This window comes from Poromitra crassiceps, assembly GCF_964638095.1.
Source record: "Poromitra crassiceps genome assembly, chromosome: 18".
In the NCBI taxonomy this organism is placed as follows: domain Eukaryota; kingdom Metazoa; phylum Chordata; class Actinopteri; order Beryciformes; family Melamphaidae; genus Poromitra; species Poromitra crassiceps.
The window spans coordinates 30,502,152-30,515,828 of record NC_139636.1 but is presented as its reverse complement, the minus strand read 5'-3'; the positions used below and the strand labels follow the sequence as shown (position 1 = coordinate 30,515,828).

The following is a 13,677-nucleotide window of genomic DNA, read 5'->3' as shown; positions in this document are numbered from 1 at the left end:
GTGAGTTTTGTTCCTTTGAAACCTTGACAGTCAAATTAGAACAATATAGGAACACAGGCAGAATCCATCCAGGCATGACTGACCACAAACATCCCAAACATTCTCCCATTCATTCTTTTTGCTGGCATCATCAAATCAGCCTTTTCCCTTTAAAGGAAACAGATGAAGCTCCCTGCTCAGCCGTGTCCATACAGGACGTGTCCAGCTTCAGAGCTCTGCGTGTGGAGATACATCAGGAGTGATGCTGGGTAGAGAGGAGAGGAGAGGAGTGCTCAGAGGCAGCAGGAGAGGAGAGGAGTGCTCAGAGGCAGCAGGAGAGGAGAGAGAGCTCAGAGGCAGCAGGAGAGGAGAGAGTGCTCAGAGGCAGCAGGAGAGGAGAGAGAGCTCAGAGGCAGCAGGAGAGGAGAGAGAGCTCAGAGGCAGCAGGAGAGGAGAGGAGGAGAGGAGTGCTCAGAGGCAGCAGGAGAGGAGAGAGTGCTCAGAGGCAGCAGGAGAGGAGAGAGAGCTCAGAGGCAGCAGGAGAGGAGAGAGTGCTCAGAGGCAGCAGGAGAGGAGAGAGAGCTCAGAGGCAGCAGGAGAGGAGAGGAGGAGAGGAGTGCTCAGAGGCAGCAGGAGAGGAGAGAGTGCTCAGAGGCAGCAGGAGAGGAGAGAGTGCTCAGAGGCAGCAGGAGAGGAGAGAGTGCTCAGAGGCAGCAGGAGAGGAGAGAGTGCTCAGAGGCAGCAGGAGAGGAGAGAGAGCTCAGAGGCAGCAGGAGAGGAGAGGAGGAGAGGAGTGCTCAGAGGCAGCAGGAGAGGAGAGAGAGCTCAGAGGCAGCAGGAGAGGAGAGGAGGAGAGGAGTGCTCAGAGGCAGCAGGAGAGGAGAGAGTGCTCAGAGGCAGCAGGAGAGGAGAGAGAGCTCAGAGGCAGCAGGAGAGGAGAGAGAGCTCAGAGGCAGCAGGAGAGGAGAGGAGGAGAGGAGTGCTCAGAGGCAGCAGGAGAGGAGAGAGAGCTCAGAGGCAGCAGGAGAGGAGAGAGTGCTCAGAGGCAGCAGGAGAGGAGAGAGTGCTCAGAGGCAGCAGGAGAGGAGAGAGTGCTCAGAGGCAGCAGGAGAGGAGAGAGAGCTCAGAGGCAGCAGGAGAGGAGAGAGTGCTCAGAGGCAGCAGGAGAGGAGAGAGAGCTCAGAGGCAGCAGGAGAGGAGAGAGAGCTCAGAGGCAGCAGGAGAGGAGAGAGTGCTCAGAGGCAGCAGGAGAGGAGAGAGTGCTCAGAGGCAGCAGGAGAGGAGAGAGAGCTCAGAGGCAGCAGGAGAGGAGAGAGAGCTCAGAGGCAGCAGGAGAGGAGAGGAGTGCTCAGAGGCAGCAGGAGAGGAGAGAGAGCTCAGAGGCAGCAGGAGAGGAGAGAGAGCTCAGAGGCAGCAGGAGAGGAGAGAGAGCTCAGAGGCAGCAGGAGAGGAGAGAGAGCTCAGAGGCAGCAGGAGAGGAGAGAGAGCTCAGAGGCAGCAGGAGAGGAGAGAGAGCTCAGAGGCAGCAGGAGAGGAGAGAGAGCTCAGAGGCAGCAGGAGAGGAGAGAGAGCTCAGAGGCAGCAGGAGAGGAGAGAGAGCTCAGAGGCAGCAGGAGAGGAGAGAGAGCTCAGAGGCAGCAGGAGAGGAGAGAGAGCTCAGAGGCAGCAGGAGAGGAGAGAGAGCTCAGAGGCAGCAGGAGAGGAGAGAGAGCTCAGAGGCAGCAGGAGAGGAGAGAGAGCTCAGAGGCAGCAGGAGAGAGGAGGCCTGGAGAGCCACTCAACTCTGGCTGACCCTGAACTAACAAGAGCAAGACACAAGAGCAACTGGACACGAAGGCAAGAGAGAGAGAAGACTGAGGGGGAGAGAGAGAGAGAGAGAACACTGAGGGAGGGCGAGAGAGAGATACCAGGATGTTTATCACTTCTGCTGGGAGGGCTGTGGTCAGGAAATGGTCAATAAAGATGTCTGATGCTACATAGAGTCACGATAGCAGAATTTGGAGCTGGACGGTGTGTGATGTGTTTATACTACAGTGGAACCCACTAGCGATCTGTAGCTAACGGCTAGCAGTGCTGCCAATGCTAGCCAGAACTCTCGTCTGCTGCTGTTGAATGTAGCTTTGTCTCCCCCCTGATTTTTTATCCCATTTTTATCCCCCATTAGTGCTAATTAATTTTAATTTATTTATCCTGGTTGCTGCTCCATCCCCTGCCAATCTGGGGAGAGCCGAAACTGGCTCCATGCTTCCTCAGAGACATGGGCAGTAGCCAGCCGCTTCTTTTCACCTGACAGGGGAAGCTTCACCGGTAGGACATAGCACGTGGGAGGTTCACGCCATTCCGAGTTCCCCTCCCTCCGAACAGGCGCCCCTAACGACCAGAGGAGGCACCACATCAGCGACCAGGATATTGCATGTTTTGGTGTGGGGTTCCTATATGAAGGAAACCCCCAAAACTAGGGATGGGGCCGATCGGATCCAATATCGGTATCGGGTGCCGATATAGCACTAATTCACGGATCGGATCGGAATTGGAAAAATTCCAGCGCGGGCCCGCACAGGGGGCGCTGGCCATAATTTGCCCATGTATAATAGTATCCTTCTTTGCCTTGTATATTTTCTTAATTTTGTCTGCTTTTTGCAAGGTATATTAACACGTTCACTGCCATTGACGAGTTATCTCGGCTTACAGAATCCAACGGTTCACTGCCAAAGACGAGTTATCTCGGCTTAAATTTTTTTTTTTTTTTTTTGACGGTGGGACGTGGATCAACGCTCCCCACGTCTCCTATAAAAATATTGGAGTCAGCGAACGTGTACAATAGGGATGTTCATTTTGAAAATTTTCCAAAATCGATAATCGGTGAGAATTAACGATCAATTATCGATTATCGATTTTATTAATACTTAGAAAATTTTCAATTTTTTCAAATTTTTTTTTTTTTTTTTTTAACAAAATGAATGCCTATGGCAGAAAATACGAAAGACAACGTGTTCTCCTCAATGAACTCTTTATTTCAATGTGTCTCCTCTCCAACACTGCTGTCCCCGGCGCATGCCGGTGTGAATTTCTCATGTTTAAAACAGTTTTGTTGGCACAAAGGCCCGTGCCCAGCCAGAAAACTAGAGACTATATGAAGCTCCACCTCACGTTAGTCGGCTGTGCAATGGAGTGGGGCGAGGAGGAACGAATTCCACCCAAACCTAGTCCAAAAAAAAAAAAAAAATTTTTTTTTTTTTTTTTAATAATTAAAAAATCGATCCAAATGCCACAGGATCGATTCCAATCCTTAACGATCGATTATCGATTTTCGATAATTGATGAACATCCCTAGTGTACAACCCATTCCACGGACCCACTAAGTGGCGACAGTGCTCTCCACACTAGGAAAAGCAGAGCCAAAACTGTAGGGTAACGCGCGAGGAAACCATTCTCTACTGTAAAATGGATTGGCGTAAACGCTTTCACTTTCGCGCATTATCGCGCTGGGAGCTGGCGGTGGGGGATTCCAAAAATAGACTGGGTGGAAAACACACTTTGAAACACGCAGCATAAAGCCTAGAATCGCACAAAGCTTCATCAAAGCTCTCAAACCCAAGAAACAAGTGAGCCCTATCCACACTCGCTGCCAGGGAGGGAGGCTGCTCAAACTCGCAGCAGCAGCAGCAGCAGCAGAACACTCGCTTGTGACAAACGCAGGCTGAAAGCCACCAGACACGCCCACGGAGGGAGGAGTTTGAAGGAGAGGGCGTTCAGAACTATATTGTTTAGATGTCTGATCTCTCACTGATGCCAAAAATAAATGGTTAAAGTGACTGTTCTGCCTGTTTGATTGAATTTCACAAAACTGCGATTATCTCAGCTTTCACTCTCAGACGCTGAAACCATGCTGTACTCAACGGCTAATATCTACATAACTACTAACTCTACAAACTAACTCTTTTAGACAGAGAAAGCACACATTCTATTAGTACTTTTGTGAACTTTGTGTTCACAAAGTCGAAGCAGAAAATAATCCTCGGCTCTTGTAAAATGAGCCAGAATCCTCAAAAAAACCCTCTGGCAGAACCTACCTACAGTAAAAAAAAAAGGCTGGCAGTGAATGTGTTAAAAAAAAATCTTTAATTGGCCAAATATTTGCCTATACTGTATAATCAAGAAAAATATCGGTATCGGCAGATATCCAAATTCAGGTATCGGAACCATCTCTGACAGATTTGAATCCAATTTGTTTATGTTTGTTAGCCAGTCAGCTAGCTGCAGGCTACAGGCACATCGCTGTCTGAGGCTGGCTAGCGAACTGAGTCCTGCCCTGTCTGGTCGTGAGGCCGTGCATGAACCAACTCACATGGTATATGGGTGCGCCACAAGCCACGGCTGACCAATGGTGGAACTTCATCACTCAGAGACTCACTCAGCGACATTTGCATTTATAGAGCGGCGTAGGGATGAACATTTGAATACATTTCCATAATGGAAATTCTGGAAAATTAACGATCAACTATCAACTATACATGCTGACCCATTGACCACGCGTCTATGACGAGACACCACCTGAATGTACGGCTCTTTAACTGAAAGCCTCATAAAACAAATAACAGTGACTCACATATTAAGGCAAAGTGAAGTCAACTCCAACGTCCAGCCGACTGATTTAGGAAGATGAGCATGTTAACATGATTCCTTAACGATCAATTATCGATTTTCAATTATTGATGCCCGTCCCTAGAGCGGAGCCATGCTATCCAGCTAAAAATGCAATGCTACTGCAATACCACCAGAAACAAGAAGCCATCAAGCAACGTGTTTTCTCACAAGGCCTGGGCAGCTTTGTAGAAACTTTTTGACACAGTCTCCTCTCCTCTCTTCTCCTCTCTTTTCTCCTCTCCTCTCCCCTCCTCTCCTCTCCTCTCCTCTCAGGGGTTTTATGAGGGTTGCTCGGTCTATCTCCTTGTTGGCTTTGTTAAGTGATATCATTCCATATTTGGCTCCTGGCACCAGAATTGTCAACCAGTTTAGGTGGACTGGGATCCAGTTCAAACTGTGGACTGTCTGGGATCCAGTTCAAACTGTGGACTGTCTGGGATCCAGTTCAAGAGATTGATGCTGTTGAAATGTTTGCAGCTGTTTGGCTGTTGACTGCTGCAGTCGGCTGTCAAGAGCCAGATTGAGTGAGTCTCTGCCAATGAATCCACCCTTTTCTTTTTCAACTACTCCAATCTGCATGTATACACCCTCTCCCACCATGTTGAGCTTATAAAGCAAGGAATCTTTGTGAGTGTGTGTGCGTGCGTGTGTGTGTGAGAGTGAGTGTGTATTGTGTGTGTGTGTGCGCGTGTGAGTGTGTGTTGTGTGTTAGTGTGTATTGTGTGTATTGTGTGTGTCTGTCCTTCGCATATGTCGACAACCGTCCGTCCACTCCTTCACACTTAGCGGATGTGTAGCTGGGGACCTGAGGACGTGCAGCATGTACGGTACTCAATACTAATAACAAACAAGTGAACAGCTCTCTGTGCAGCAGCAGGGCAAAAAGGGCAGTGCACTTTGTATTTGAAATTTCTAAAAAAGTATTTAATGTTCATTAGGGCGATATTCATTCAAATTTAAAAAATAATATTTGATTATTAACACGTTCACTGCCGTTGACGAGATATCTCGTCTTAAAAAAAAAAACGGTTGACTGCCGTTGACGAGATATCTCGTCTTAAAAAAAAAAAAAAAAATTTTGACGGTGGGACGTCGATCAACCCCTTTTACATCTCATATTAAAATATGGGGAGGTATTGAATGTGTATAATCTATTTTACCGACCCACTAAGTGGCGACAGTACTCTCCAGACGAGAGAAAGCCAAGCAAAAACAGCCGCGTGAGGAAGCCATTCTCATGAAAATGGATTGGCGAAAACGCTTTCGCTTTCGCGCAGGGAGCTGGCGGTGGGGGATTGCAAATTTGCATAATAGATTACGGGTGGAACACACTTTGAAACACGCAGCATAAATAAGACCAGAATCGCAAAAGCTTCATCAAAGCTCTCAACCGAAACCCCAAGAAACGAGCGAGCCCATCCAGACTCGCCCAAAGAGCGGCCGCCAGCACAGGCACAGCAGCAGCAGCAACTCGCTTGTGACACGCCCGCTGCAGAGCCAGGGAGGCAGGAGGAGAACACACACGGAGGGAGGAGTTTGAAGGAGAGGGGGGTTTCCTGCTGTTATGGAGGAAATTACTGTTCAAAACTATTGTTTAGATGTCTGACGTCTTACTGATGCCAAAAATGAATGGTTAAAGTGACTGTTCTATCGAATTTCACAAAAAGGCATTTTTCTCAGCTTAAATTTTCAGATGCTGAAACCATGCTGTATTCAAGTGCTAATGCCTACATAACTACTAACTCTACAAACTAACTCTTTTAGACAGAGAAAGCACACATTCTATTAGTTCTTTTGAGATATTTTGTGTTCACAAAATCTTAGCAGAAAATAATCCTCGGCTGTTGAAAGATGAGCCAGAATCCTCAAAAAAACCCGTTGGCAGAAGCTACCTACAGTAAAAAAAAACGGCTGGCAGTGAATGTGTTAATATTATTTTAAAAAATATTTATTTATTTATTTTGCTAGAATGAACCTAACCCCAACTAATCATCACTCCACATGTCCCACAGGCCGATGGATATACGTACAGTATAAGGAATGAATCCATTGACTATAAGGATCACTACAGTAGCTGGTGGTAATGCAACACTTAAGTCACGGTCTAGTAGTGCAATTAGTAATTATTAGTGTGCAACTTTCACTGCAATTATATTTATTAAAAATAATTTAACAAAAAGACTCATGAAGACTCATTCACCCGGTGAATCTGGCACCCTAGCCAGGGTATCAAGTGAAGAAAAAAAACACAAATAAAAACGAGGACATTAAGTAGCTGAAATAACCAAAAAGGTTATTCTAATTTGATGTGATGCTCAAAAAGTGTTAAAAAGTGAGAGAGAGAGAAGACAAATGATAATAACCCTCCCTCCCCCCAGACCTTCTTAATGAACTTTTTAGATTTTTTTTTCTTTTTGGTGTGCAGACTCCCCCCCCCCCCCCTTTGAGGGCTGCTGGTCACGGCATCACATACTTTTCCACCAACTACAAAAACAGCGAGGGACAACTGATACAACTAATTACTTCAAAGACACCCCCCCTCCCCGGTGGCACTTGAGCCCTTCCAAACCGCTGAGCTGCATAAACATCGAGTGGGATTTTATTTGTATTTTTATATGGAAGAAAAACCAATTCTTAAATATCCCGACATTCCACGTCCACGTGCCAAATCTAACCAGGCGGCTTTTTACGACCCCCTGCTTTTATTACGCTGTGAGTTGACTTCTCGGGTGTGGTGTGGTGTGCACTCTCACGCGACCAGACCCTGAAACTCAGCCAGCATCTGAACCCGAGATCCCCCACGTACAGTACGTCCTGCTGGCCTGCTCCTGTCTTGCTATTGGCCAACATTCATCCAAATGTAGTAGTAGTTGTGGCATAATGCTTACAGCACTTTAGAGCCCGATATTACAACAGGGAACAAGTGTCAACTTCAGCGAGAAGGCAGCGAGAAAGATGGCGGAACAAAAAAACAAGGGTTGATGTCCCTTTGCTGATACAGCATTTTATAACTGGATATCATCCAGCTCTGACATGATGGATATGATGCAGTTTGATGACATCATAATGCACTGGTCGTCTATGGGAAGTCCTTAAAATGAACTGATTCAAATGAGACATTTTGATTGGATTATTGTCTTTTCCACCGTGACAAAGATAAGAGTCCAGGGGGAAACACTGAAGAACTGAAGAACTGAACTTGGAATGTTTTGGCAGGAAAATGGTCAGATTTAAAGAGGACTATCATCAGCACAAATCGTTGGCAGCTTCAATCCAGAAAATGTCACTATGGGTCTTCAAAAGCTTCAGCCTGGCTCTTGTTTGATCGACTCACTTCTTACCTTCTGGTTTGTGTGCTGGTGTGGGTCTCTTACCTTTAAGAAGAAGAAGAGACTGCAGAGTCTTGTGTCTTGTGACACTCTAAACTAGCGATGCACCGATGTGAAAATTTTGGCCGATACCGATAACCGATATTAACATTGCTGTTATGACCGATAACCGATATTTTCCGATGTCGATATGATCTGTATAAAAATTGTGTACATACTGAAAAACACATGTAAACACTGTGAATTTGAAAGATTAATGTCTTTCTTTATTTCCAAAACATTTGGAAAAGGCCAGAAATCATAGATTTACTGCAATGTTTCCTCTCAATGTAAAAATGTTGGCTGATACCGATAACCGATATTAACATTGCAACATTGGACCGATGCCGATATGTTAGAAAATGACTAACATCTGCCGATGCCGATATATCGTGCATCCCTGCTCTAAACGACCTTCATAGCCTGCTAAAAGCTAGGAGCTTGAAAAAGGCACAGTGGAGTTTGAGCTGCTCCCGTCCGCTCGCAGACACCGTCTGCCAAAACCGGACATGAAAACTTTTCTAGCCGGCTACTTTCTTACTGTGGCAATAAGCTCAATATTCCAATACCGTACAATAGACAAGCCAACCGCAGCAGATCCAGGTGAACTAGTACAGCTGATGTCTCTGCTTTTCTCTAGTTGCTTGTTGCTCATCATCCAGAGAGGTCTGATGATCACAGCCCCACTCTCCGCCGCAAGCAGAGAATGTAGCTTATATCGGCACAGTGGTCACATCAGCTATGTATGAGCAAGTGAATGGCTGTGGCTAAGGAGGAAACATGCTAGCTGGGGAGCTCGCTAAGGTAAGATTGATTGATTGCTTTTGTTGTTGGTCATGATTGACGGTCCGCATCAACAGGGCTGAATCATTGACAGTGGTGGTGTAGTTAAGAATGTCATACCGAACTGAGCTGGATAGCTAGGCTTAGATGGTGAGGTAATATGCAGTTGTGCGGTGGTAGCATGGAGGGGGGTGTTTCCAGGACGCTGGATTACACCGTTAAGCCTTCTTGAGGTGTCGTGGGCCTAACTTAACGAAACATCGGTGAAGGAAGGTGCCCACTTGAAAAACCCCAATGACATGCTTCATACTGCTGTTGGCTAGCGTAGGTAACTGGTGATTTGTGTCTTGTTTGTTAGCCTGGTAGCTCGTTTTATTCTGGATTGGGCTTCTAAATGTGTTTTTCCTCGGATTTTGGCACAAGGGATAGTAACATCTTGTCCTGTGTATGAATTAATGACATCAGTTATGTGACATGAGTTTTCTGCAAGAACTTGGCATGTTTGTCAGTTGCCATGAATCCCCTGTCACACTGACACACTGTCACTGTCACACTGACACACTGTCACACTGACACTCACCCTTCATGAATGAACTCCTCCAAGGCAGCACATTCAGACACCAGCTGGGGACACTGGCACCGCAGAGCCACGAAGGACAGGATGGGCAGCAGGTCATCTGCACCGCTGTCCCACCAGAGAGACAAGCAGAGAGGAGCACCAGAGAGACAAGCACAGAGGAAAACACCAAGTCAATAAACGGGGCACGAGAGAATGACACTTACAGGGTCTGATGACATGTGGCCCCTGAGGGACTTACTGCAAACTAAATCAAATGCAGCCCTTAATGGGATCCCATCTGGGGACAAACACACCAAATAAATAAGCGGTTATGATATGTGACATCAGAGCAGACCATAAATGTTCTCTGCCTGTCTATCTGTCCTTATTCAAGTAAACACTGAAATGAAATGATGTGTGTCTAGAGATGGAGATGATAACGCTTTTTTCTTTTCTTTTGGGAGGACGGATTAGGTTTGGAGAGGATGCTGGCAGCTCGATAGCATTCTCTCCCCGGGTGCAGACATCAGGACTCACACGCAGGGGCCGGCCAGCCGGCGTCGCGTGAGAAGCTAGGAGGCTGGGCCCTCCACTGACCCCGGCCACGCGCAACCGGATCCTCTCCCTCTGCAGGTTCAAGCTCAACCTCACACGCACAATCACAACCCTGAGTGATAATCCTCTTGAGTTCACTACTGTATTGTATTGTGTGTGTACACACACACACACACACACACACACACACACACACACACACACACACACACACACACACACACAAATCAATCCCCTCATGTGAAACTGGTGTCTCTGCATTCCAAGGCTACAATGTGTCGTGTCTGGATATCAATTTCGGCAAAATGACAGGTATGAAACGTCCCCGGGACCACGGTGCGGACCAAACAGCCGAACCTTTGGTCTGAGGAAAATAGGCGGTCTCGGTCCGGATCAAACTACACATGGAAATAGGGGGTCTGTCTAGGACACCGAGGTCATGACCTCGGTATTTTCAGACCTTGGTCCGGACTTTTAGGTGTGAAAACACCCTTTGTAAATGAGTCAAAAGACGGCAGAAAGACGGAGGGGGGAAAAACTGAATCAACAGGACAGAGGGAGGGAGAGAGAGAGACATCAGAGACATATACTGTACTTCTCACAGATTATAAACACCCAAAAAGACTTTGAAAAAATGTCAAACAACAACAAACTTCCATATCTGCTGGGGGAGGACATCAAACGGAACATACAGCAACCACCCTAAACCCAGAGCAGGATCGGCCCTGGGTCTTCCTCCTGCTCCTGCTGTATAGCTAAAAACACACTTCCAACTTTTTTGTATTTGAACAACAATGCCCACATTTTCTTTTACTTCATATTTCATTAATCTTCATTACCTTTACTTGTATATATTTAGCTCAACAACTATTTAAGCACAATTTGTCTCTTTGTACCTTTTAAGTTAATGTTTACCTACTCAATATCCTTAGTATATATTTAATTGTAAACACACTCAACTAACTTTAGGTGAGGTTTTAAGACTAAATTTCAAGCATGAAGACCATCTGCAGTCAATGCCCAGTTCAAGTTATCACCCCCATGCTCTGTGAGGTCTTCGGTGATGTCATACTTGCTGCTGTGATGTCATACATGCCAAAATATAAATAAGCGATGTTTCAGTCTATCGCACACTCTCTGGTACTCCTCTCGGTCTCAAGCAATTAATTTCCCTCCAACCACCTAAGCCATTCAGCGTATTAGAGGCCCTTTGTTTTACTATAGCCTCTTCTAAACATGAAGTCTGGATCATGTCCGGCTAGCCAGAGCAGGATATTTTCCGGTTTTACCTTTCTAGACATGAGGAGTCTTTGTTTAGAAACAGCTGGAAATGGTCCGTATTCTCTCTGCCAGTGGGCGGGGGGAGGGGGTGCGGTAGCGTGTATCGATAACAAGAAATGTGATATGGAAACAGCTTTAGCGAATCTGTAACCAAACTCCATTCAAAAACATGCCGTTTTAACGGAGGATCCATTCCGACCATTCAGGCAATAACGAGGGGTGGCAATGTGCCAAAAATGAGCGCTTGCCTTTGTTACATCGGCTAAAAGCCGCCCAGTCAAAATAGTGGTCGCACCGTTGTCAATCACTGTGGGTGATTTATTTTACAAGTGAGCTATGTTACAATTTCGGAGCTGAAATTGTAACATAGCAACGTTGCTATTTTACAATTTTTGGGGATATCGGGTTGGGATTATAACATTAGTTTGCCGAGTCACACCTGGTAATCCAGAAATGGCGTTATGGTACCTTTGTCTACTTGTAGATCATAATTAATAACGTTAGATGTGTTTAACAGAGCTGTATATCGGGTCTAGCAGCTGATCAGCAGCTCAGACAGCCTCAAACACGAGGTGATTGACAGCTCTATAATTCGTAAAATAGCAGTGGATGGAAACGCGTATTGTTTCGCATTTTATTTTGCCGACTTTCTGAAAATTCGATTAAAAGTTGCGATACATTTGGATGGAAACCCAGCCAGAGAGAGAGAGCGAGGGAGAGAGAGAGAGACAGAGAGAGAGAGAGAGGTGAGCAACACAATGAAGAGGGAGAAAAGAAAAGGAAGGTGGAGCAAGACAAAAGGCGTAAGGGAGAACAAACTGACCCCACTGGTCAGGAACAAAAGAGACGGATGAGGATGAATGCGGAAACGCTCTTGAAAGGATTAGAGAAGAGAGAGAGGGAGAGGGAGAGGGAGAGAGAGAGAGAGAAAGAGGGAGAGAGAGAGAGAGAGAGAGAGAGAGAGAGAGAGAGTGGAGGAAGAAGTGTGTGTCTGTTCAATTCAGTCAAGTGGAAACCAGTAAAGTAAAGAAAACACAACGTGCACAGCGTCAATATGAAGCACGCTCGTTCCTATTGAAAGCTGATGATCCTATCATATATGAACAGAGCAAGGTCATTAGGAGCCGATTGTCATTTCTCTCTCTGAATCGGGTCTTAACCACATCACCAGGAGCATTCCTCCCTCAGTCTGACACTGCCTCCACTCTAACCAATCACTAGAGAGCAACAACGTGTTCCCTGAATAGAACCTAGAGAGCAACGTGTTCCCCTGAATAGAACCTAGAGAGCAACGTGTTCCCTGAATAGAACCTAGAGAGCAACGTGTTCCCTGAATAGAACCTAGAGAGCAACGTGTTCCCCTGAATAGAACCTAGAGAGCAACGTGTTCCCTGAATAGAACCTAGAGAGCAACGTGTTCCCTGAATAGAACCTAGAGAGTAACGTGTTCCCTGAATAGAACCTAGAGAGCAACGTGTTCCTCCGAATAGAACCTAGAGAGCAACGTGTTCCCTGAATAGAACCTAGAGAGTAACGTGTTCCCTGAATAGAACCTAGAGAGCAACAACGTATTCCCTGAATAGAACCTAGAGAGCAACAACGTGTTCCCTGAACAGAACCTAGAGAGCAACAACGTGTTCCCCTGAATAGAACCTAGAGAGCAACGTGTTCCCTGAATAGAACCTAGAGAGCAACGTGTTCCCCTGAATAGAACCTAGAGCAACAACGTGTTCCCCTGAATAGAACCTAGAGAGCAACGTGTTCCCCTGAATAGAACCTAGAGAGCAACAACGTATTCCTTGAATAGAACCTAGAGAGCAACGTGTTCCCTGAATAGAACCTAGAGAGCAACAACGTATTCCCTGAATAGAACCTAGAGAGCAACAACGTATTCCCTGAATAGAACCTAGAGAGCAACAACGTGTTCCCCTGAATAGAACCTAGAGAGCAACAACGTATTCCCTGAATAGAACCTAGTGGTGCAAAACAAACATCTCCCCTTTGAAGAAATGCCTTCAAAGCAGTGCTGGTAGGATTTCAAAGTAATTGGTACTTTTAATCGATTTAGAACAGCCTTGATAGGAGCGTCTATAGCGGTCGCCATTGTTATGCTGCATTCCAGACATTTCCTATGCTGGGACACTGGAACACCACTGAAAGTTGGAGTTCCGACTTGTAAACTGGGGGGCGGGGGGGAATCTACCCAGACTTCAATGAAGAATCAGTTGTGTGACGTCAGCCAACACACAACAGTGTTGTCTGACGTCACACAACAGTGTTGCGTGACGTCAGACAACACACAACACTGTTGCGTGACGTCAGACAACACACAACAGTGTTGCGTGACGTCAGACAACACACAACAGTGTTGCGTGACGTCAGACAACACACAACAGTGTTGCGTGACGTCAGACAACACACAACAGTGTTGCGTGACGTCAGACAACACACAACAGTGTTGCGTGACGTCAGACAACACACAACAGTGTTGCGTGACGTCAGACA

General features: G+C 46.3%; 1 protein-coding gene across 2 annotated transcripts in view; it reads right to left on the bottom strand.

The window, feature by feature from the left end:
• LOC310793308 (VPS9 domain-containing protein 1-like) overlaps window positions 1-13,677 on the bottom strand; it is a 39,263-nt gene that overhangs the window by 4,567 nt on the left and 21,019 nt on the right. For both annotated transcript variants that reach the window (XM_083655106.1, XM_083655107.1), the window contains one exon: window positions 9,358-9,462. In XM_083655106.1, the coding sequence (XP_083511232.1) occupies window positions 9,358-9,462 (105 nt within the window). The remainder of the gene's footprint in view (window positions 1-9,357; window positions 9,463-13,677) is intronic.